We start from the raw sequence: 25,324 nt of genomic DNA on the forward strand, positions 1-25,324 counted from the left end.
ATTCCCCTCGATCCTACCAGAGCATCCCCTCGGATTCTCCCGGAGCATCCCCCCCTGGATATTCCCAAAGCATCTCCCCCATATCCCCCTAGATCCTCCCGGAGCATTCCCCCACATCCTACCGAAGCATCCCCCTCATATTCCCCTGGATCCTACCAGAACATCCCCCCCATGTTCCCCCAAATCCTCCCGGAGCATCTCCCCCAGATCCTCCTGGATCCCCCCGGATCATCCCCCCAACTCCCGGCAGGGATTTCCCGGGATCAGCGCAGCCCCTCCGCAGAGGAGCAGCCCCCAAACCCGGGATTTCTTCATCCCAGGAGAATCCCAATCCCAGGAGTGTCCCTGCTGCAGGATCGGCCCCATCCTGGGACCACCTCCATCCCGACCCCAGGAGGATCCTACTCCAGCAATTCCCCATCCCAGCAGGGTCTCCCATCCCTGGAGCATCCTCATCCAGTAGGATCCCCGGAACAGGGACGGGGCATCCTAATCCCAGTAGGATCTCTGCTGATAGGACCATCCTCATCCCAGGAGCACCCCAATCCAGGAGCACCCCACCCAATCCAGGGTCTCCTCCTCCAGGAGCACCCCATTCCCGGGATCATCCTCATCCTAGGAGCACCCCAATCCAGGGGTATCCTTCCCCTGGAGCACCCTGTTCCCAGGATTACCCTAATCCAGCAGCATCCCAATCCAGGGGTACCCTGCCCCTGGAGCATCCCATTCCCAGGATCATCCCTATCCCAGGAGCACCCCAATTGAGGAGCACCCCAATCCAGAAGCATCTAAATCCAGGGGTCTCCTCCCCTTGGATGGGGATGATGTCTAGGATCATCCCCATCCCAGGAGCATCCCAATCCACGAGTACCCTGCCCCTGGAGCACCCCATTCCCAGTATTATCCCCATCCCAGGGTTCCCCCAATCCCGGAGCCATCCCGCATCCTCCAAGGTCACACCTGTAGGACCGAGGGGATGGATGGGGATGGCGGCACTCCCGAGCTCCATCGCTTCGGTGACCCCGCCGGGCTCTCCCCACCCCGGCCACCACCGGGACCCCCTTCCCCGCCGAACCCCCCGTGTTCCACCGGGGCGCTCCCGCCGCTCACCTTCAGGTCGGGGGGCTTGGAGCGCGGCGGCGCCGGGGCAGCGCCCGCCTCGGGGGCCGCCGCCGCCTCGCCGGCCTTGCCCTCCATCACTCCGTGACCGGGTGATTCCCCCGCGGCGCCGGGATCCTCCTCGGGCTGCTGCAGCTCGTCCGAGCGGCACCGCTTCATCCCGGGAGCGCCGTGCCCGCGCCGAGCGGGGGGCGCCTACGGCCGCAGCAGCGGTGCCGGCGGCGGCGGGCGGCGCCCCGGCGGCCGCTGCGGGGCCCGCGGGCTGCGCGGCCCCGGCCCGCCCGCCCCGCCGAGCCCGGGCCGGGCGGCGGCTCCGCGCCGCGGCGGCTCCGCGCCCGCCGCCGGCACCGGCATCGCCGCCGCCGCCGCGCCTGATGGACAGCGCCGCTGGCCAATGGCGGTGGGAGGGAGGAGGTGTCCCGCGTGGTGATTGGTGGAGCATGCTCCGAGGGCGGTGCTGGCGGGAGGAATTGACCAATGAAGGCGCGGGAGGGGCGGGGCCGGCGATGGTGATTCGCGGAGGCGGAGCGGAGCTGGAGAGGGGCGCGCCGCCTCCTGCCGAGCCGCTCCGCGCAGCGCGGGATGGGGGACCTGCAGGCGGCATCCGAGCTCCCCCTTTCGCTCCCCCTGTTTAAATACATCATTTCATGGTCGTTCTCTTTTTTTGGGGAATTTTTGCTCGTCTCCCGCGGTGGTGCGCAGAGGCCGCGGGGAGAGGTCGGCGGCCGCGCTTCGAGAGACTACAAATTCCATGCGGCCTTGCGGCAAATTAGACTACAACTCCCGGCATTCCTCACGGGGGTTAGGAAAATGAACTATATTTGGATGTAAATAAACTACATCTCCCTGCGTGCCTCGCGCCTTGGGTGCGCCCGGCCTCCTCCCCCTTTGCCCTGCGGCGCGCCGACAAACGTTCCGCGCACACGCAGCGCGGCCGGTGGAGGCGCTTCCCCTCGGGAGAAGGCGGCGGCCGCGGGGGTCGGGGAGGCGGGAGGGGCGGGGGGTGGGGGGGGTCGGGAAGAGAGGAAATCCTCGGGGAGGTTCCTCCCCCACCATCGGCAGCCTGGCAGGGCCCGAGAGCTGCCCGCGGTGGGGAGGGGATAGCGGGGCGGACCCGGAGGACATGGAGGGCGAGGAGGCCCCGTCATGGCGGGGTCCCGGCGGGGCCGTGCGGGAGCTCTGCCGCTCTTTCGGCCACTACAACCGGCACCTGGCGAGGCTGCAGCACAACCTGCGAGAGACCAAGAGGTTCTTCCGGGACGTCAAGTTCTCCCAGGGACATCCCTTCGCCTCCACGCCCGCCGGTGACGGCCCCCGCTCCGCCTGGGATGGGGATGGGGGTCCCGGGGACGGCGGTGAGAGAGGGGCGGGGGCGGGCGGGGTGTGAGGGTGAGGGGTCTGGGGGGGGGTAAAGGGGGAATTTCTGCGGGTGAGGGGTCTTTGGGGGTCTTGTCAGGGGTCTCTGAGGGGCTTGTGATGGTCACGGTGCGGAGTGAAGTGTCCGGCTTGGGGGAGCTGTCATGGGGGTTACAGGGCTGGGAGTGCCTGGAGGGTGGGAGAGGCTTTGTATCTGTGATTTAGGATCGGTATAAGGACAATATTCTTCTCCCAGAGGGTGCTGGGCACTGCCCAGGCTCGTCAGGGAATGGGCACAGCTCCAGGAGTGTTTGGACAGCGCCCCAGGGATGCTCAGGGTGGGATTTTGGGCTCTGTGCAGGGCCAGGAGCTGCACCCACCACCCCTGTGCGTGCCTTCCATGGGTTTATGATGGGGACCCCCTGGCCCTGACCCTGTCCAGAGAGGGGGTTCAGAAGGGGCAGCACAATGAGGGGCTGGCAATCCTTGTTTGTCCCGGAATTCCTGGGAATTGTGGCCTCACTGGGGGCTCTGTGCTCAGGGAATGAGGGGCTGCCGTTCCCTGTTTGTCCCTGGGGCTCTGTGCTCAGCTGCTGCTGTTGACAAACAGAGCTGAGGGTGGCACCTCTGCTGCCACGGGCAGGACTTGGTGTTTCCATGAGACTGTCTCGTGAGAGGGGCTCAGTGTGACGTGAGATGTCCATAAAGGTTTTCTTCATTCATCCCCAAAAGGCTCCTGAGTCATCTCTCGTGGCCCCTTGTCCAGGATCCTTGTCCAGGGTTCTTGTCTGGAATTCTTGTCTGGGATTCTTGTCCAGGTTTTTTGGACCTGCTCATCTTGCACTCCAAATCCTGGTTTCACACTGAAGTGTTGAGTTTTTCTGTCTGCGTCTAAAAAAAAGTGGTTTTGGGCTGATTTGGGGTTTTTTTTCCCTTTGTGGGGTTGTGCAGTTGTGGCTGGAAAGGTTTTGGGAGCACATTGGGATTTCGGGAAGTGGTTGCTGCTCCTCTCACCAGGCTTGGTGGGGAAGGAGATTTTGGGAAGGGGCAGAGCCAGGTGAGCCTGTGATGTTTGGAATTTGGGATTGTTCTGCATGGAGAAGAGGAGGATTTGGGGTGATCTGATGAGAAAAATGGAATATTTCCAATATTTCCAAGGCATGGAGTGCCAGCAAACAGGGAATGGCCAGAGGGCAGGGAGAGATGGGATTTTGGGAATAAATCCTTCCCTGGGAGGGGCTGGGATGGAATTCCCAGAGGATCTATGGCTGCTCCATCCCTGGGAGTGTCCCAGGGCAGGTTGGACAGTGGATAAAATGGGAAAAAAAAAATAGAAAAAATTAATCAAAAGCTTGGAGCTTCCACAGATCCCATAAATCTGAGCTGAGGTTGTTCTGCTGAGCTCTGGGTGGGTTTGGAGAGGAGTCCTGGTGAGAGCTGCCCTTGTTCCGGGGCAGACAGGCCTCCTTTGATCCCGGGAATTCATGGGATTGTGGATGTGAGGATGTGTGGATCTGTGCCCCGGGGCTGCCCCGCCGCTCCAGCGCCAGCGCGGTCACATGGGCCGGGATGGGATGGGATGGAACCAGGGATGGAATTGGGATGGAGAAGGGATGGGGATGGGATGGAACCAGGGATGGAATTGGGATGGAGAAGGGATGGGGATGGGATGGAACCAGGGATGGGGATGGGATGGAACCAGGGATGGAATTGGGATGGAGAAGGGATGGGGCTGGGATGGAACCAGGGATGGAATTGGGATGGAGAAGGGATGGGGCTGGGGTGGAACCAGGGATGGAATTGGGATGGAGAAGGGATGGGGCTGGGATGGAACCAGGGATGGAATTGGGATGGGGATGGGATGGGGATGGGATGGAACCAGGGATGGAATTGGGATGGGGATGGGATGGGGATGGGATGGAACCAGGGATGGAATTGGGATGGAGAAGGGATGGGGATGGGATGGAACCAGGGATGGAATTGGGATGGGGATGGGATGGAACCAGGGATGGGGCTGGGATGGAGAAGGGATGGGGATGGGATGGAACCAGGGATGGAATTGGGATGGAGAAGGGATGGGGCTGGGGTGGAACCAGGGATGGAATTGGGATGGAGAAGGGATGGGGCTGGGGTGGAACCAGGGATGGAATTGGGATGGAGAAGGGATGGGGCTGGTGTAGAACCAGGGATGGAACCAGGGTAGAGCTGGGATGGGGCAGGGATGGAATTGGGAGAGGCCAGGATTGAACCAGGGTGGAGCTGACGTGGGGCTGGGATGGAGCTGGGGTGCAATTGGGATGGGGCTGGGACGGAGCAGGGGTGGAGCCAGGATAGAACAGAGATGGAATTGGGATGGAGCAGGGATAGAATTGGGATGGAACAGGGATAGGGCCAGGATTGAATTGGGATGGAATGAGGATGGGGCTGGGACGGAGCAGGGGTGGAGCCAGGATAGAACAGAGATGGAATTGGGATGGAGCAGGGATGGAGCAGGGATAGGGCCAGGATTGAATTGGGATGGAATGGGGATGGGGCTGGGATGGAGCAGGGGATGGGACTGGGATGGAACCAGGGTGGGGCAGGGATGGAGCTGGGATGGGGCAAGGATTGAACCAGGGTGGGCCAGGATGGAATTGGGATGGATCCAGGGATGGAGCAGGGATAGAATTGGGATGGAGCAGGGATAGGGCCAGGATTGAATTGGGATGGAATGGGGATGGGGCTGGGATAGAGCTGGGGTGGAATTGGGATGGGGCTGGGACGGAGCAGGGATGGAGCCAGGATAGAACAGAGATGGAATTGGGATGGAGCAGGGATGGAGCAGGGATAGGGCCAGGATTGAATTGGGATGGAATGGGGATAGGGCTGGGATGGAGCAGGGGATGGGGCAGGGATGGAATTGGGATGGGGCAGGGGTGGAGCTGGGATGGAGCCAGGATGGGATGGGGCTGGGATTGAACCAGGGTGGAGCTGGGATGGAATTGGGATGGAGCAGGGATGGAGCTGGGATTGAACTGGGATAGGGATGGAGCCAGGATGGAGCAGGGATGGAATTGGGATGGAGCAGGGATAGAATTGGGATGGAGCAGGGATAGGGATGGAGCCAGGATGGGGCTGGGATGGAGCCAGGATGGAGCTGGGATGGAATTGGAATGGGGTTGGGATAGAGCAGAGATGGAACCAGGGTGGAGCAAGGATGGGGCTGGGATGGAGCAGGGATGGAATTGGGATAGATCAGGGATGGGACCAGGATGGAGCTGGGGTTGAATTGGGTTGGGCCAGGATGGAGCTGGGATGGGGCAGGGATAAAGCTGGGATGGAGCTCCAGCCCCTGGCATGCCCAGGAATGTGGCTGCATCCCTCAAAAATGGGAAATTCTGATCCCACTTTTTACTGAGTCCCTCCCACCCTGGATCTGTGTCCGTGCTGATCATGGGAATCACAGGAAAGGAGTTTTAACCCTGGATCCTGGAGAAAAAAATGGATTTGGGAGGACCTTGGGAAAGGTGTTTCAACCACAAATCCTGGAGGGTTTGGCAGGACTTTGGAGCAGTTTCCCAGTAGCCAAAGGAGCTCCAAGAAGGCTGGAAAGGGAAAAATTTTCACCTGGAAAAGGGAATGAGGAAAAGTTTAGATGGGATATGGGAAGAAATTCTTCTCTATGAGGATGAAGAGGGGCTGGGATGGAATTCCCAGAGAATCTGGGGCTGTTCCATCCCTGGGAGTGTCCAAAGCCAGGCTGGAGCATCCTGGGGTCCCTGCATGGCACAGGAACAGGAGGAGCTTTGAGGTCCCACCCAAACCATCTCCATCCATATAAATAATCCCTCAATAATTTCATTTAAACTTCTGTATCCCAGTGATTTTTGGAGATAGTTTTACTGGATTTAATAATCCACCAATTCCAAGGAGATATTTTTGGAGATATTTTTTGCTGGATTTAAGGATCCATCAATTCCAAGGAGATATTTTTGCTGGATTTAATAATCCACCAATTCCAAGGAGATATTTTTGCTGGATTTTAAGGATCCATCAATTCCAAGGAGATATTTTTGCTGGATTTAAGGATCCACCAATTATAAGGAGGTATTTTTGCTGGATTTTAAGGATCCATCAATTCCAAGGAGATATTTTTGCTGGATTTAAGGATCCATCAATTCCAAGGAAATATTTTTGCTGGATTTAATAATCCACCAATTCCAAGGAGATATTTTTGGAGATATTTTTTGCTGGATTTAAGGATCCACCAATTCCAAGGAGATATTTTTTGCTGGATTTAAGGATCCATCAATTCCAAGGAGATATTTTTGCTGGATTTAATAATCCACCAATTCCAAGGAGATATTTTTGCTGGATTTAAGGATCCACCAATTCCAAGGAGATATTTTTGCTGGATTTTAAGGATCCACCAATTCCAAGGAGATATTTTTGCTGGATTTTAAGGATCCACAAATTCCAAGGAGATATTTTTGGAGATATTTTTTGCTGGATTTAAGGATCCACCAATTATAAGGAGATATTTTTGCTGGATTTAAGGATCCATCAATTCCAAGGAAATATTTTTGCTGGATTTAATAATCCACCAATTCCAAGGAGATATTTTTGGAGATATTTTTTGCTGGATTTAAGGATCCATCAATTCCAAGGAGATATTTTTTGCTGGATTTAAGGATCCATCAATTCCAAGGAGATATTTTTGCTGGATTTTAAGGATCCACCAATTCCAAGGAGATATTTTTGCTGGATTTAAGGATCCACTCCTTCCATGAGGGAGGAGAGGGAGCTCTGTTACTTCTTCAGCCCTCCCTGAATTGCTTTTTTCATGCTCCAGATCCTGAATCCCAGCAGAAGCTCCAAGCAATGTCCCCAGATCAAAGCCATCCTACAGATGAAGGCTCAAATGTGCAATTTGTGGAATTTTTTCTCAGATCTTTATCTTTTGTGAGCTCTTGGTCAGCTTCCAACCCTCTGGTCACTTGATGTGGCTTTTGAAAGGCTTGTTTGGAAAACAAAAATCCCAAAACATCACATTTCAAAGAGAAATTCCTCCCTTCAGCAATTCCCAAACTTGGGATTTGGGGTTTTGTGGGGCAGTGCTGATCCACAAATAGGATTTTTCCTTAATTTTGGGGTAGAAAAACTCCAAAATCCTGAAAGATTTGAGGGGGAAGGCAAAGCTTGGGCAGGGTTTTAAATGAGCTTTAAACCAATCTAAAACTACACAAATTGCTCCAAATTTGGCTGATTTTAATTAAAATTGGAGTGATTAAGCTGTCAGAGCGAGGAGAGGGATGTGTTGTAGGATCTCTTTAATGGGATTTAGAGTGTGAGGAGGGGAGGATTTTGTTTTCCTCACAATTCAGGCTGCCAGAACATGACTCATGAAAAAAAAATAAAGAATTTTAACAGCAAATTTTAAACAGAATTTTTAACCCTATAAAATCCAGTATCAGAGCAATCCTGGTGCTTTGTACCTCTCAAATCGGGCATTTTTTTAGGGCCTGGTTGTTCCATTTCCCATTTAATTTCATTTTTTGGGATTTTTGTGTTCCTGATGAGGGATTTGTTTGTGATTTGTGTTTTTGGGGCTGTCAGAGTCACTCTGTTCTGTGCACGAGGGTAATGCTGAATTTAGCTCATGCCAAAGCTGCATTTAGGGTTTTTTTTAAAAGGAAAACAGGAGCTAAACTGAGCCCTGAGCCTGAATTAGCACAGCCAGGTGATGCTTGTGGGGTGGGAGGGAGGTTTGTGGGGTTTGGGAGAAGTTTGTGGGGTTTGGGAGAGGTTTGTGGGGTGTGAGGGCCGTTTGTGGGGTATGAGGGTCATTTGTGGGGTGTGAGAGAGGTTTGTGGGGTTTGGGAGAAGTTTGTGGGCTCTGAGGGAGATTTGTAGGGTCTGAGGGTAGTTTATGAGGTCTGAGGGAGGTTTGTGGGGTCTGAGTGTTGTTTGTAGGCCCTGAGTGAATTTTGTAGGGTGTGAGGGCCATTTGTGGGCTCTGAGAGCAGTTTGTGGGGTCTGTGGGAGGTTTGTGGGATGTGAGCAATGTTTGTGGGCTCTGAGGGAGGTTTGTAGGGTCTGAGTGATGTTTGTAAGGTCTGAGGTCTGTTTGTGGGATGTGAGTGATGTTTTTAGGGTCTGAGTGCCATTTGTGGACTCTCAGGGCCATTTGTGGGGTCTGTGAGAGGTTTGTGGAGTCTGAGGGAGGTTTGTGGGCTCTGAAGGCCATTTGTGAGGTCTGAGCGACATTTGTGGGGTCTGAGCGACATCTGTGGGGTCTGAGGGAATTTTGTAGAGTCTGAGGGAGGTTTGTGGGGTCTGAGTGACGTTTGTAGGGTGTGAGGGCTGTTTGTGGGCTCTGAGGGCACTTTGTGTGGTCTGAGGGAGGTTTGTGGGATGTGAGCAATGTTTGTGGGCTCTGAGTGATGTTTGTAAGGTGTGAGGGAGGTTTGTAGGGTCTGAACGATGTTTGTGGGGTCTGAGTGACATTTGTACAGTGTGAAGGAGGTTTGTAGGGCTATTTGTGGGCTCTGAGGGCAGTTTATGGGGTCTGAGCAACATTTGTGGGGTCTGAGTGATGTTTGTGGGGTGTGAGGGCCGTTTGTGGGCTCTGAGGGCACTTTGTGGGATCTGTGGGATGTGAGCAACATTTGTGGGCTCTGAGGGCCATTTGTGAACTCTAAGTGACATTTGTAGGGTCTGAGGGAGGTTTGTGGGGTCTGAATGACATTTGTAGGGTGTGAGGGCCATTTGTGGGCTCTGAGGGCAATTTGTGGGGTCTGTGGGAGGTTTGTGGGATGTGAGCAATGTTTGTGGGCTCTGAGGGAACCTTGTAGGCTCTGAGGCTGTTCCAGAACCTTCTGGCTGGCAGCAAAGTGCCTTCCCTGGTGCTGATCCCTTTCCAGGCTCTGGGATTCTGTGCTCCTGTAACAAAACTGAATTAATTCTTGTCCTGTGTTGGCACAGCAGGAACTCCCCCATCAGCAGCTCTGGGTGTTCCCCTGGGCTGTGGGGCTGCACTGCCCCATTTTTAGGGCCAAGCCCTGAGCCCTGTCCTGTTTCAGGCCCCATTTTTAGGTTTAAACCCTGATCCTTGTCCACATTTCAGGCCCCATTTTTAGGATCAAACCATGATCCCTGTCCCCGTTTCAGACCCCTGCCCCTGATTCCTGATTCCTATTCCAGGCCTCATTTTCAGGGCTAAACCCCTGAGCCCTGTTTCAGGCCCATTTTTAGGGGATCCTGATCCCTGTTGCAGGCCCCATTTTTAGGATCAAGCTCTGATCCCTGTCCCATTGCAGGCCCCATTTTTGGGATCAAACCCTGATCCCTGTCTTCGTTTCAGACCCCAGCCCCTGATCCCTGTCCCGTTTCAGGCCCCATTTTCAGGGGGATCCTGATCCCTGTTGCAGGCCCCATTCTTAGGCCAAACACTGATTCCTGTTCCCATTTTAGGCCCCATTTTTAGGGCTGCATCCCTGACCCCTGTCCCTGTTTCAGGCCCCGTTTTTAGGGCCAAACTCTCTCCCTGTCCCTATTTCAGGCCCCATTTTTAGGGCCAAACCCCTGATCCCTGTCCTGTTTCATGCCCCATTTTTAGGGCTAAACCGCTGAGCCCAGTTTCAGGCCCATTTTTAGGGGGATTCTGATCCCTGTTTCAGGCCCTGTTTTTAGGGCCAAACCCTGATCCCTGTCTCATTTCAGACCCCATTTTTAGGATCAATCCCTGACCCCTGTCCTGTTTCAGGCCCCATTTTTAGTGTTGTATCCCTGATCCCTGTCCTGTTGCAGACCCTAGCCCCTGATCCCTGTCCTGTTCCAGGCCCCGTTTTTAGGATCAAACCCCTGACCCCAGTCCCATTGCAGGACCTGTTCTTAGGATCAATCCCTGACCCCTGTCCCCATTTCAGGCCCCATTTTTAGGATCAATCCCTGTTCCCTGTCCCGTTTCAGGCCCCGTTTTTAGGGTCAAACCCCTGTTCCCTACTTCAGGCCTCGTTTTTAGGATCAATCCCTGATCCCTGTCCTGTTTCAGGCCCCAGCCCCTGACCCCAGTCCCGTTTCAGGCCCCATTTTTAGGGCCAGGCCCTTATCCCTGTTTCAGGCCCTGTTTTTAGGATCAAACCCCTGATCCCTGTTTCAGGCCCCATTTTTAGGATCAATCCCTGAGCCCTGTCCCTGTTCCAGGCCCCATTTTTAGGGTCAATCCCCGTTCCCTGTCCCTTTTCCAGGCCCCATTTTTAGGATCGCTCCCTGTTCCCTGTCCTGTTCCAGGCCCCATTTTCAGGATCACTCTCCGTTCCCTGTCCCGTTGCAGGCCCCATGTTTAGGGTCACTCCCTGTTCCCTGTTCCTGGCCTCATGTTTAGGATCAATCCCTGTTCCAAGCCCCATGTTTAGGATCAGTCCCTGTTCCAGGCCCCATGTTTAGGATCACTCCCTGTTCCCTGTCCTGTTCCAGGCCCCATTTTTAGGATCAATCCCCGTTCCCTGTCCCGTTCCAGGCCCTGTTTTTAGGGTCACTCCCCGTTCCCTGTCCCTGTTCCAGGCTCCATTTTAAGGATCAATCCCCATTCCCTGTCCCTGTTTCAGGCCCCATTTTAAGGATCAATCCCCATTCCCTGTCCCTGTTCCAGGCCCTGTTTTTAGGGTCACTCCCCATTCCCTGTCCCTGTTCCAGGCCCCATTTTTAGGATCAATCCCTGTTCCCTGTCCCCTTTCAGGCCCCTTTTTTAGGGTCAAACCCCTGTTCCCTGCTTCAGGCCTCGTTTTTAGGATCAATCCCTGATCCCTGTCCCGTTTCAGGCCCCAGCCCCTGACCCCAGTCCCGTTTCAGGCCCCATTTTTAGGGCCAGGCCCTTATCCCTGTTTCAGGCCCCATTTTTAGGATTAATCCCTGACCCCTGTCCCCATTTCAGGCCCCATGTTTAGGATCAATCCCCGTTCCCTGTCCCTGTTCCAGGCCCCATTTTTAGGGTCACTCCCCGTTCCCTGTCCCGTTGCAGGCCCCATTTTTAGGATCAAACCCCTGATCCCTGTTCCAGGCCCCATGTTTAGGGTCACTCCCCATTCCCTGTCCCTGTTCCAGGCCCCATGTTTAGGGTCACTCCCCATTCCCTGTCCCTGTTCCAGGCCCCATTTTTAGGGTCACTCCCCATTCCCTGTCCCTGTTCCAGGCCCCATTTTTAGGGTCACTCCCCATTCCCTGTCCCTGTTCCAGGCCCCATTTTTAGGGTCACTCCCCGTTCCCTGTCCCTGGCCCCATTTTTAGGGTCACTCTCCGTTCCCTGTCCCTGTTCCAGGCCCCATGTTTAGGATCAAACCCTGTTCCAGGCCCCATGTTTAGGATCAATCCCTGTTCCAGGCCCCATGTTTAGGATCACTCCCCGTTCCCTGTCCCTTGCAGGCCCCAGCCCGGTGTCGTTCCCCCGGCACGAGGAGGAGCAGCTGCAGCGCTCGGTGAGCTGGCGGCCGTGCCTGCTGATCCTGGGCCAGAACTGCCGTGCCAAGGGGCACCTGCTCAACACCCTGCTGGGCCAGGAGCTGCTGCCCACCCCTGGCACTGGCACCCAGGAGCTGCTGCCCAGCCCCAGGACGGGCACCCAGGAACTGCTGCCTGGGGCTGGCACTGCCACCAAGGAACTGCTGCCCACCCCTAGGACTGGCACCCAGGAACTGCTGCCCAGAGCTGGCACCCAGGAATTGCTGCTCCGGGCTGACACTTCCACCAAGGAGCTGCTGCCCGCCACTGAGACTGGCACCAAGGACCTGCTTTCAACCCCTGAAGCTGGCACTGCCACCAAGGAACTGCTGCCTGGGGCTGGCACTCCAGACCTGCTGCCCACCCCCAGGGCTGGCACTCCAGAGCTGCTTTCTACCCCTGGCACTGTCACCGAGGAGCTGCTGCCCACCTCCAGGGCTGGCAGGGACACTGAGGAGCTGCTGCCCACCCCTGAGACTGTCACCGAGGAGCTGCTGCCCATTGCTGAGGCTGCCACTGAGGAACTGCTGCCCATGGCTGGCACCACAGAGCTGCTTTCCACCCCTGGCACAGACACTGAGGAGCTGCTGCCCACCCCTGGGACTGGCACAGACACTGAGGAGCTGCTGCCCACCCCTGGGACTGGCACAGACACTGAGAAGCTGCTGCCCACCCCTGGCACTGGCACTGGCACTGAGGAGCGGTGCCGGCGCCGCCGCGTTCGCTTCACGCACGGGGCACGGCCGCGGCTGAGCCTGGCACTGCCCGGGCAGTACGAGCTGGTGCAGGCGCTGGTGGCACACAGCGGGCACTGGGACACCATCCCCGAGCAGGACCTGCAGGTGCCAGGGGACGCCGAGGATCCCGCACAGAGGGTGGCAGAGCTGGAGGTGGTGCTGCCCTGTGCGCTGCTCAAGGTCAGGGTGGCACCGTGCCTGGCACTGCCAGGGTGCCTGGGGAGCTGGGGGTGGCACTGCCATTGTTGCTGGAGAGCTTGAGGTGGCACTGCCATTGTCCCTGGGGTGCTGGGGGTGGCACTGTCATTGTCCCTGGGGAGCTTGGGGTGGCACTGCCATTGTCCCTGGGGAGCTTGGGGTGGCACTGTCATTGTCCCTGGGGAGCTTGGGGTGGCACTGCCATTGTCCCTGGGGTGCTGGGGGTGGCACTGCCCTTGTTGCTGGAGAGCTTGGGGTGGCACTGCCACTGTCCATAGGGAGCTTAGGGTGGCACTGCCATTGTCCCTGGGGTGCTGGGGGTGGCACTGCCATTGTCCATAGGGAGCTGGGGATGGCATGATGGCACTGTCACTGTTCCTGGAGAGATTGGGGTGGCACTGCCACTGTCCCTGGGGTGCTGGAGGTGGCACTGCCATTGTCCATAGGGAGCTTGGGGTGGCACTGCCACTGTCCCTGGGGAGCTTGGGGTGGCACTGCCACTGTCCCTGGGGTGCTGGAGGTGGCACTGCCATTGTTCCTGGGGTCCTAGAGGTGGCACTGCCATTGTTGCTGGAGAGCTGGGGATGGCACTGTCACTGTCCCTGGGGAGCCTGGGGTGGCACTGCCACTGTACCTGGGGTGCTGGGGGTGGCACTGCCATTGTCCCTGGAGAGCTTGGGGTGGCACTGCCATTGTCCCTCGTCTGTGGGGAGGTTGAGATGGCACTGGGCACTGCCACTGTCCCTGGCATGTGGGGCGTGACTTTTACAGCCTGATAAAATAATTCCCAAATTGTCCCTACCCTGGTCCATGGGGAGTTCAGGGTGGCACTGCCAGGGTCCTGTTCAATAAATTCCCCTGCTGGCTCTTTCCCAGGACACTTGTCCTAAGTTTTGTCCTAAAATTCCAAAGCATTTGGTCCAAAATAAGGAATTTGGAGTTGCCCAGGAATCAGCCTTGTCCTAAACTGGGCTAAAACTCCCAGGATTTGCTCCAAGATGAAGAATTTGGAGTTAGGGATCAGCCTTGCAGAGATCTGCTTTGAAGAATTCAAGCTTTTTGCTGTGTGAACGACTCCCAGAGCATTTTTCCACAGAAAAAACCTCTCAAACCTCCTCCTTTTTCCTTTTTCCCAGGAAGTGGACATCGTGGTGGCTCCATGCCGAGGCTTCCAGTCAGCTGAGTCCACCCTGGCCGAGTTTGTGGACCAGGTGCTGCCCGTTGTCACCTTCGCCATCAGCGAGCCCCAGCTGTCCCCGTCGGACCAGGCAGAACTTCGGCAAATCAAACAAAAATTCTCCCTCCCCATCTTCTTCCTGCGAATCCCCGAGGCCGGCAGCGAGCTGAGCTCTCCTAAATCCCACCCCAAGGACACCAAACCCCACCCCAAGGACACCAAATCCCACCCCAAGGACACCAAACCCCACCCCAAGGACACCAAATCCCAGCTCCACCTGCAGCTGCTGGATCTGGAGTACCTGAGCCCCTCCAGCCCCTGCGGCTGCGGCGCTCCCGGCTCCTCCATGCTGGTGGAGCAGCTGGAGAAGCTGAGGCTGCTGAGCTCCTTCTCCAGGCAGGTGCTGCAGCAGCACCTGGTGGAGGCAGCCACGAGGCTGAGCGAGGTTCACGGGCGCTGCCTCAACATCTTCATCAACCAGGCCTTCGACATGCAGAGGGACCTGCAGATCACCCCCAAGAGGTTGGAGTACACGCGCAGGAAGGAGAACGAGCTCTACGAGTCGCTGATGGGCATCGCCAACCGCAAGCAGGAGGAGATGAAGGAGATGATCGTGGACACGCTGGGGAATATGAAGGAGGAGCTGCTGGAGGATGCTGCCAGTATGGAGTTTAGAGGTGAGAGGCAGATGGAGGGTTTGGGGTGGTTTGGTGGTGAGGGAGGTGGGAAAAATGCAAAGTTGGCATTGGGGGTTTGGTGAGGCTGCAGCTTGTGATTCCTGGATGGTCACAGAGCCCTAAACATGAATCAGTCTGGGGTCAAGCAGATCCTGACCATGATAATTCCATTAATTCAGTGGGATTCCAACCTGCAATTTCTGCATGGTCACAGAACCATAAACACAAATCAAAATCAGGGGTCAGGCAGATCCTGACCATGATAATTGCAGGAATTCAGTGAGACTCCAACCTGTAATTCCTGGATGGTCATAGAACCCCAAACATGAATCAGAATCTGGGATCAGGCAGATCCTGACCACAATTAATTGATGGATTCAGTGAGGCTCCAACCTGCAATTCCCAGATAGTCACAGAACCCCAAACACAAATCAAAATCTGGGATCAGGCAGATCCTAATGATAATTCCATTAATTCAGTGGGATTCCAGCCTGCAATTCCTGCATGGTCATAGAACCCCAAACATGAATCAAAATATGGGATCAGGCAGATCCTGACCATAATAATTCCATTAATTCAGTGAGACTCCAACCTGCAATTCCCAGATAGTCACAGAACCCCAAACACAAATCAAAATCTGGGATCAGGCAGATCCTGACCATGATAATTCCAGGAATTCAGTGAGACTCCAACCTGTAATTCCTGGATAGTCACAGAACCCCAAACACAAATCAAAATCTGGGATCAGGCAGATCCTGACCATGATAATTCCATTAATTCAGTGAGACTCCAACCTGCAATTCCTGCATGGTCACAGAACCATAAACACAAATCAAAATATGGGATCAGGCAGATCCTGACCATGATAATTCCAGGAATTCAGTGAGACTCCAACCTGAAATTCCTGCATGGTCATAGAACCCCAAACATGAAGCAGAATCTGGGGTCAAGCAGATCCTGACCACTCTAATTGATGGATTCAGTGAGGCTCCAACCTGCAATTCCTGCATGGTCACAGAGCCCTGAACATGAATCAAAAGGTGGGATCAGGCAGATCCTGACCATGATAATTCCAGGAATTCAGTGGGATTCCAACCTGCAATTCCCAGATAGTCACAGAGCCCTGAACATGAATCAGAGTCTGGGGTCAAGCAGATCCTGACCATGATAATTCCAGGAATTCAGTGAGACTCCAACCTGTAATTCCTGGATGGTCACAGAGCCCTAAACATGAATCAGAAGCTGGGATCAGACAGGTCCTAATGATAATTCCATGAATTCAGTGAGACTTGAGCCTGTAATTGCCTGGTGGTCCCAGAATGCTGAACATGAATCAAAATATGGGATCAAGCAGACCCTGACCACAATAATTGATGGATTCAGTGAGGCTCCAACCTGCAATTCCCAGATAGTCACAGAACCCCAAACACAAATCAAAATCTGGGATCAGGCAGATCCTGACCACACTAATTGATGGATTCAGTGGGATTCCAACCTGCAATTCCTGCATGGTCACAGAACCATAAACACAAATCAAAATCCAGGGATCAAGCAGATCCTGACCACAATAATTGATGAACTTAGTGGGATTCCAACCTGTAATTCCCAGATGGTCACAGAACCCCAAACACAAATCAAAATATGGGATCAGGCAGATCCTGACCATGATAATTGCAGGAATTCAGTGAGACTCCAACCTGTAATTCCTGGATGGTCATAGAGCCCTAAACATGAATCAGAAGCTGGGATCAGGCAGATCCTGACCATGATAATTCCAGGAATTCAGTGATACTCCAACCTGCAATTCCCATATAGTCACAGAACCCCAGACATGAATCAAAATCAGGGATTGGACAGATCCTAATGATAATTCCAGGAATTCAGTGATATTCCAACCTGCAATTCCCAGATGGTCACAGAACCCCAAACACAAATCAAAATCTGGGATCAGGCAGATCCTGACCATGATAATTCCATTAATTCAGTGGGATTCCAACCTGCAATTCCTGCATGGTCACAGAACCCCAAACACAAATCAAAATATGGGATCAGGCAGATCCTGACCATGATAATTGCAGGAATTCAGTGAGACTCCAACCTGTAATTCCTGGATGGTCATAGAACCCCAAACACAAATCAAAATCTGGGGTCAAGCAGATCCTGACCACACTAATTGATGGATTCAGTGAGGCTCCAACCTGCAATTCCCAGATGGTCCCCAAACATGGATCAAAATCTGGGATCAGGCAGGTCCTGACCACAATAGTTGATGGATTCAGTGAGACTCCAACCTGCAATTCCTGGATGGTCACAGAACCCCAGACATGAATCAAAATCAGGGATTGGACAGATCCTAATGATAATTCCAGGAATTCAGTGAGACTCCAACCTGCAATTCCCAGATAGTCACAGAACCCCAAACACAAATCAAAATCTGGGATCAGGCAGATCCTGACCACACTAATTGATGGATTCAGTGAGGCTCCAACCTGCAATTCCTGCATGGTCACAGAGCCCTGAACATGAATCAAAAGGTATGATCAGGCAGATCCTGACCATGATAATTCCATTAATTCAGTGAGACTCCAACCTGCAATTCCTGCATGGTCACAGAACCATAAACACAAATCAAAATCTGGGATCAGGCAGATCCTGACCATGATAATTGCAGGAATTCAGTGAGACTCCAACCTGTAATTCCTGGATGGTCACAGAGCCCTAAACATAAGTCAAAATCTAGGATCAGGCAGATCCTGACCATGATAATTCCATTAATTCAGTGAGACTCCAACCTGTAATTCCTGGATGGTCATAGAACCCCAAACATGAATCAAAATCAGGGATTGGACAGATCCTAATGATAATTCCAGGAATTCAGTGATATTCCAACCTGCAATTCCCAGATAGTCACAGAACCATAAACACAAATCAAAATCTGGGATCAGGCAGATCCTGACCATGATAATTCCAGGAATTCAGTGATACTCCAACCTGCAATTCCCAGATAGTCACAGAACCCCAAACACAAATCAAAATCTGGGATCAGGCAGATCCTGACCACAATAATTTATGGATTCAGTGGGATTCCAACCTGCAATTCCTGCATGGTCACAGAGCCCTGAACACAAATCAAAATCTGGGATCAAACAGATACTGACCCACAATAATTCCAGGAATTCAGTGGGACTCCAATTCCTGGATGGACACAGACCCCAAACACGGATGAAAATCAGGCATCAGGCAATATCCAGTTTTTGGTAGGATCTGTTGGATGAAGTCATAGCAATCTTGGATAAAATAATTGTGGATGAAATGGTCATAATCGTGGATAAAATCATTAATAATAATACTGGATAAAATAATTCATAATATTGGATAAAATCATTATAATAAGCTTGGATAAAATAATGATGATAATATTGGATAAAATCGTGATAATATTGGATAAAATCGTGATAATAATATTGGATAATATCATTAATAATATTGGATAAAATCGATAATCTTGGATAAAATGATAATAATATTCAATAAAATCATTATAGTAATATTGGATAAAATAATGATGATAATATTGGATAAAATGGTCCTAATTGTGGATAAAACAATGGTGATAATATTGGATAAAATAGTGATGATAATCATGGATAAAATAGTAGTAATCTTGGATAAATAATAGTAATATTGGATAAATATAAATATAAAATAATAGTATATATATATATAGTATATATATAGTATATAGTATATATATATAGTATATATAGTATATATATAGTATATAGTATATTTATATAGTATATATAGTGTATATATATATATATAGATAGATAAATATAAATATAAAATAATAGTAATATTGGATAAATAATAGTAATCTTGGATAAAATGGTAATAATCTTGGAGAAAATGGTAATAATCTTGGAGAAAATGGTAATAATCTTGGAGAAAATTATAATAAATTCTGGTGAAAATGATAATAAATTCTGGAGAAAATTATCATAAATCTTGGAGAAAATGATCATAATAAGTCTTAGAGAAAATTATAATAAATCTTGGAGAAAATGAGAATAAATCTTGGAGAAAATGATAATAAATCTTGGAGAAAATGATTATAAATCTTGGAGAAAATGATAATAAATCTTGGAGAAAATTATAATAAATCTTGGATAAAATAATAACCAATAATCTTGAATAAAATGATTATAATCTCGTCTAAAACAATAACAATGCAATTCTGGCATCATTGAGAAGATCATTATTTTAAACACCATTGGGATCAGCGTGTGCCCCTCAGCACTGTTCTCCCAACACCCCCAGAGCTCCAGGCTGGATTTTCCCCCTTTCCCCACAGACATCATCATCCCCGAGAGCGGCGAGCCCGTCAGCTCCAAGGACATCAAGCGCTGCATCCAGCAGATCCAGGAGCTGATCATCTCCAGGCTGAACCAGGCTGTGGCCAACAAGCTGATCAGCTCCGTGGATTACCTGAGGGAGAGCTTCGTGGGCACCCTGGAGCGCTGCCTCAAGAGCCTGGAGGAGTCCTGGGAGGGCTCCGTGCACCCGCCCCGGGGGCTGGAGAAACCCAGGGAGGGATCCGTGCACATCACCAGCAACTATCTCAAACAGGTCTGGAATTGGGCTGGAATGGCTGGGATTTGAGGTGGTGGAACTGTCATGGGCCATGGTCAAATTAAGGTCATAAAATACCTAAAAGCTCTGGAGAAACCCCACGAGGGATCCGTGCACATCACCAGCAACTATCTCAAACAGGTGGGCATTGGGGTGCTGGAACTGCCCTGGGCCATGGTCAAATTAGGGTCATAAAATACCTAAAAATTCTGGAGAAACCCAGGAGGGCTCTGTGCACCCGCCCTGGTGGCTGGAGAAACCATGCACATCTGTGCACATCACCAGCAACTATCTCAAACAGGTGGGGAATGGCTGGGGATTGGGGTGCTGGAACTGTCATGGGCCATGGTCAAATTGTGGTCATAAAATACCTAAAAATTCTGGAGAAACCCAGGGATGGATCCGTGCACCCGCCCCGGGGGCTGGAGAAACCCCACGAGGGATCCGTGCACATCACCAGCAACTATCTCAAACAGGTGGGGATTGGGGTGCTGGAACTGCCATGGGCCATGGTCAAATTAGGGTCATAAAATACCTAAAAATTCTGGAGAAACCCAGGGATGGATCCGTGCACATCACCAGCAACTATCTCAAACAGGTGGGGATTGGGGTGCTGGAACTGCCATGGGCCATGGTCAAATTAGGGTCATAAAATACCTAAAAATTCTGGAGAAACCCAGGGATGGATCCATGCACCCACCCTGGGGGCTGGAGAAACCATGCACATCTGTGCACATCACCAGCAACTATCTCAAACAGGTGGGGATTGGGGTGGTAGAACTGCCATGGGCCTGAATTTAGGTGAAATAAGCAGTCATAAAACTGCTGGTCATAAAACACGTATGAGATAATCAGTTAGCTCCTAAATCTGTATAAAATTATCAAATTATGGTCATAAAACCAACTAAAAGCTCTGGAGAAACCCAGGGATGGATCTGTGCACATCACCAGCAACTATCTCAGACAGGTGGGGATTGGCTGGGATTGGGGTGCTGGAACTGTCATGGGCCATGGTCAAATTAGGGTCATAAAATACCTAAAAACTCTGGAGAAACCCAGGGAGGGATCCGTGCACATCACCAGCAACTATCTCAGACAGGTCTGGAATGGGTGAGGATTGGGGTGCTGGAACTGCCACGGGCATGAATTTGGGTGAAATGGTCAAATTGTGGTCATAAAGTACCTGAAAACTCTGGAGAAACCCCAGGGATGGATCCGTGCACATCACCAGCAACTATCTCAAACAGGTGGGCATTGGGGTGCTGGAGCTGTCACGGGCCTGAATTTGGGTGAAATGGTCAAATTATGGCCATGAGGTAACACAGTAAATCAGTTACCTGTATATAAACCTGTGTAAAATCATCAAATTGTGGCCTAAAAACTCTGGAGAAACTCTGTGAGGGCTCTGTGCACGTCACCAGCAACTATCTCAGACAGGTGGGGATTGGGATGCTGGAACTGCCACAGGCCTGAATTTAGGTGAAATAAGCAGTTCATGGTCATAAAACACATATGAGATAATCAATTAGCTCCTAAATCTGTATAAAATTATCAAATTATGGTCATAAAACACATAGGAGATAATCAATTAGCTGCTAAATCTGTATAAAATTATCAAATTATGGTCATAAAGCACATATGAGATAATCAATTAGCTCCTAAATCTGTATAAAATTATCAAATTATGGTCATAAAACCACCTAAAAGCTCTGGAGAAACCCAGGGATGGATCCATGCACATCACCAGCAACTATCTCAGACAGGTGGGGATTGGGGTGCTGGAACTGCCAGGGGCCTGAATTTATGAAATGGTCAAATTGTGGTCATAAAATACACATTAGATAATACAGCATATCAATTAGCTCCTAAATCTGCATAACTAATCGAATTATGGCCATGAAACCCACATGAGATAACACAGGAAATCAATTCACTCCCAAATCTGTGTAAAATAATCAATTTATAGCTATGAAACACACATGAGATAATACAGTAAATCAATTAACTCCCAAATCAATTAACTCCCAAGGTTGTAAGCTGTATAAAATAATCAATTTATATCTATGAAACACACATGAGATAATACAGTAAATCAATTGTCTCATAAACCTGTATAAAATAATCAAATTACAGCCATGAAATACACATGACATAGCTCAGTAAATCAATTAGCTCCTGAATCTGGATAAAATAATCAAATTACTTCCTAAATCTGTGTAACCAGCCTAGAACCACCCATGAAATAACAAAATAAATCAATTATCTCCTAAATCTGTACAAAATAATAAATTTATGGTCATAAAATACCAATGAGAAAACAGAATAAATCAATATCAACACATAAATCAATTATCTCATAAACTTTTATAAAATAATCAAATTATGGCCTAGAACCACCCATGACATAATACAATAAATTAATTATCTCGTAAACTTTTATGAAATAATCAAATTATGGCCTAGAACCACCCATGAAATAATACAATAAATTCATTATCTCATAAAGCTAAATAAAATAATCAAATTACAGCCTAAAAACACCCATGAAACAGCACAATAAAATTAGAAACACCGATGAAATAACACAATAAATCAATGTGAAATAACACAATAAATCAATGTGAAATAACACAATAAATCAATGTGAAATAACACAATAAATCAATGTAAAATAACACAATAAATCAATGTGAAATAACACAATAAATCAATGTGAAATAACACAATAAATTAATTTTCTCCTAAATCTGTACAAAATAATCAAATTACAGCCTAAAAACTCCCACGAAACAACACAATAAATCAATTAACCATGTGATTCATGCACTATCCCAATTTTTTCCGTTTTCACAGGCTCTGGCAAAGCTTCTGGCTGGCAGAATTCCCATTTTTCCCTCTTTTTTTTTCTGCTTTTCCAGATCCTGAATGCAGCTTATCACGTGGAGGTCACATTCCACTCGGGTTCAACAGTGACCAGGATGCTGTGGGAACAGATCAAACAGGTGTGGATGCTTAAAAAATGGAATTTTGGAGCAAAAAATCCTCTCAGCTGCTCCCAAAATTCACTCTGGGACTTTAATCCTGGTGATTTCCATGCCTAGAATGGAGATTGGAGCATTGTGGGGTGGTGGAATGGGATAAAATTTAAAATCCTTTCCAATCCAAACCATTCTGGGAATTTTCATTCCACAATATTGGTGAGAAAATCAAGGAGAGCTGTTCCCAAATTGGTGAAATTCCCAGGGAAGGAGCTTTTTTTGTGTGGAAATTCCAAGTGTTGGAATCAGCACTTCCTGTAATTAGTGGGTAATTAAATTGCTCTGCCTCACCCTTCATTAGAAACCACAGAATTCCAGAGGGGATCCTGTCCCAGGAAGGGAGGAAGAGGAGGAATCTGGGATTTGCTCCCACTCTGAGCTGGGATTTTTTGAGGAAAAGTTTTGTTCTTGCTCATCCATCCGAGCAGGGAATAAAGTTGATAAAATTCCAGCTCAGGGGAGGAATTCAGGAGGAAATTTAGGACAAATTTAGGAAATTTAGTGGGATTTAGGACAAATATTTTACTAAAAGAGTGATAAAAAATTCTGGAATGGGAGGTGGTGGAGTCACCATCCCTGGATGTGTTTGAAAAAATATTGGATGTGGGTGCCTTGGATTGGGGCTGATTCCAGGGATTTGGGGCTGATTTTGGGGATTTGTGCCCTGGATTGGGGTTGATTTTTGGGGATTTGTGCCTTGGATTTGGGGCTGATTGCAGGGATTTGTTCCTTAGATTTGGGGCTGATTTTTGGGATTTGTGCCCTGGATTGGGATTGATTCCAGGTATTGGTGCCTTGGATTTTGGGGCTGATTTTGGGGATTTGTGCCCTGGATTGGGGTTGATTTTTGGGGATTTGTGCCTTGGATTTGGGGCTGATTTTGGGGATTGGTGCCTTGGATTTGGGACTGATTTTGGGGATTTGTGCCTTGGATTTGGGACTGATTTTGGGGATTTGTGCCTTGGATTTGGGGCTGATTTTGGGGATTTGTGCCCTGGATTGGGGTTGGTTCCGGGTATTGGTGCCTTGGATTTGGGGCTGATTTTTGGGGATTTGTGCCTTGGATTTGGGGCTGATTTTTGGGATTTGTGCCTTGGATTTGGGGCTGATTTTTGGGATTTGTGCCCTAGATTGGGGTTGATTCCAGGTATTGGTGCCTTGGATTTTTGGGATTTGTGCCTTGGATTTGGGGCTTATTCCAGGGATTTCTGCCAGGAATTGGGGCAGATTTTTGGGATTTTTGCATTAGATTGGGGTTGATTGCAGGGATTTGTGCCTGGAATTGGAGACTAATTTTTGGGATTTGTACCTTGGACTGGAGACTTATTCCAGGGATTGGTGCCTTGGATCTGGGGCTGATTTTTGGGATTTGTGCCCTGGACTGGGGATGATTGCAGGGGTTTGTACCTTGGATTTGGGGCTGATTCCAGGGATTGGTGCCTTGGATTTGGGGCTGATTGCAGAGATTTATTTGTGCCTTGGATTGGGGGTAATGTTTGGGATTGGTGCCTTGGATTTGGGGCTGATTTTTGGGATTTTTGCATTGGATTGAGGCTGATTTTTGGGATTTGTGTCTTGGACTGCATGCTGATTCTGGAGATTGGTGCCTTGGATTTGGGGTTTATTGCAGGGATTTGTGCCATGGATTTAGGGCTTATTCCAGGGATTTGTCCTGTGGATTGGGGCAGATTTTTGGGATTTGTGCCTTGGTTTTGGGCTCATTTTTGGGATCTGTACTGTTTATTCCAGGGATTGGTTTATTCCAGGGATTGGTGCCTTGGATTGGGAGCTGATTGCAGGGATTTGTGTCTTGGATTTGGGGTTTATTCTAGGGGTTTGTGCCATGGATTTGGGCTCATTTTTGGGATCTGTGCCTTGGACAGGACGTTTATTCCAGGGATCGGTGCCTTGGATTTGGGGTTTATTCCAGGGATCGGTGCCTTGGATTGGGAGCTGATTACAGGGATTTGTGTCTTGGATTTGGGGTTTATTCTAGGAGTTTGTGCCATGGATTTGGGGCTGATTGCAGGGATTTGTGTCTTGGATTTGGGGTTTATTCTAGGAGTTTGTGCCATGGATTTGGGGCAGATTTTTGGGATTTGTGCCTTGGATTTGGGCTCATTTTTGGGATCTGTGCCTTGGACAGGACGTTTATTCCAGGGATCAGTGCCTTGGATTTGGGGCTTATTCCAGGGATTTGTGTCTTGGATTTGGGGTTTATTCCAGGGATCAGTGCCTTGGATTTGGGGTTTATTCCAGGGATCAGTGCCTTGGATTTGGGGTTTATTCTAGGGATTTGTCCTGTGGATTTGGGGCTTATTCCAGGGATTTGTGTCTTGGATTTGGGGTTTATTCCAGGGGTTTGTGCCCTGGATTGGGGGCTGATTTTTGGGATTTAATTGAGGTGTTGGCGCTGGGTTGAACCCGACGATCCGAAAGCTCTCCCAGCTGGTGACTCCATGACTCTGGAATTGTGATTCCGTGCTTTTCCCAGATCATCCAGCGGATCACGTGGGTCAGCCCCCCGGCCATCACCAGCGAGTGGAAGAGGAAGGTGGCCCAGGACGCCATCGAGAGCCTGAGCGCCTCCAAGCTGGCCAAGAGCATCTGCAGCCAGTTCCGCACGCGCCTCAACAGCTCCCACGAGGCCTTCGCCGCCTCCCTGCGCCAGGTGCGGGAAACCGCCCGGGAGAGTGGGAATGGGGAGGGAAATGTGGGGATTGAACTGCAAAAACTGACTGGGAGATTGGGAATGGGGAGGGAAATGTGGGGATTAAACTGCAAAAACCTGACTGGGAGATTGGGAATGGGGAGGGAAATGTGGGGTTTGAACTGCAAAAACTGCCTGGAGATTGGGAATGGGGATGGGAAATGTGGGGTTTGAGCTGCAAAAACTGCCTGGGAGATTGGGAA

The 25,324-nt window shown here is 50.5% G+C and overlaps 2 protein-coding genes across 4 annotated transcripts in view; one reads left to right on the forward strand and one right to left on the reverse strand.

The window, feature by feature from the left end:
• The window catches only part of TMCC2 (transmembrane and coiled-coil domain family 2), a 42,553-nt gene extending 41,122 nt beyond the window's left edge, over positions 1–1,431 (reverse strand). The window contains exon 1 of the mRNA XM_074527939.1: positions 1,111–1,431. Within this exon, the coding sequence (XP_074384040.1) occupies positions 1,111–1,278 (168 nt within the window). The 5' untranslated portion in view covers positions 1,279–1,431. The remainder of the gene's footprint in view (positions 1–1,110) is intronic.
• A 660-nt stretch (positions 1,432–2,091) lies between these two features.
• The window catches only part of DSTYK (dual serine/threonine and tyrosine protein kinase), a 37,370-nt gene continuing 14,137 nt past the window's right edge, over positions 2,092–25,324 (forward strand). For 2 of the 3 annotated variants that reach the window (XM_074527910.1, XM_074527909.1), the window contains exons 1-6: positions 2,092–2,474; positions 11,878–12,869; positions 14,024–14,741; positions 19,096–19,370; positions 22,292–22,375; positions 24,906–25,082. In XM_074527910.1, coding sequence (XP_074384011.1) covers positions 2,243–2,474; positions 11,878–12,869; positions 14,024–14,741; positions 19,096–19,370; positions 22,292–22,375; positions 24,906–25,082 — 2,478 coding nt within the window. In that variant the 5' untranslated portion in view covers positions 2,092–2,242. The remainder of the gene's footprint in view (positions 2,475–11,877; positions 12,870–14,023; positions 14,742–19,095; positions 19,371–22,291; positions 22,376–24,905; positions 25,083–25,324) is intronic. The other variant, XM_074527908.1, reaches the window with a different exon arrangement.

The sequence above is a fragment of the Zonotrichia albicollis genome, chromosome 28, assembly GCF_047830755.1.
Source record: "Zonotrichia albicollis isolate bZonAlb1 chromosome 28, bZonAlb1.hap1, whole genome shotgun sequence".
Lineage (NCBI taxonomy): Eukaryota > Metazoa > Chordata > Aves > Passeriformes > Passerellidae > Zonotrichia > Zonotrichia albicollis.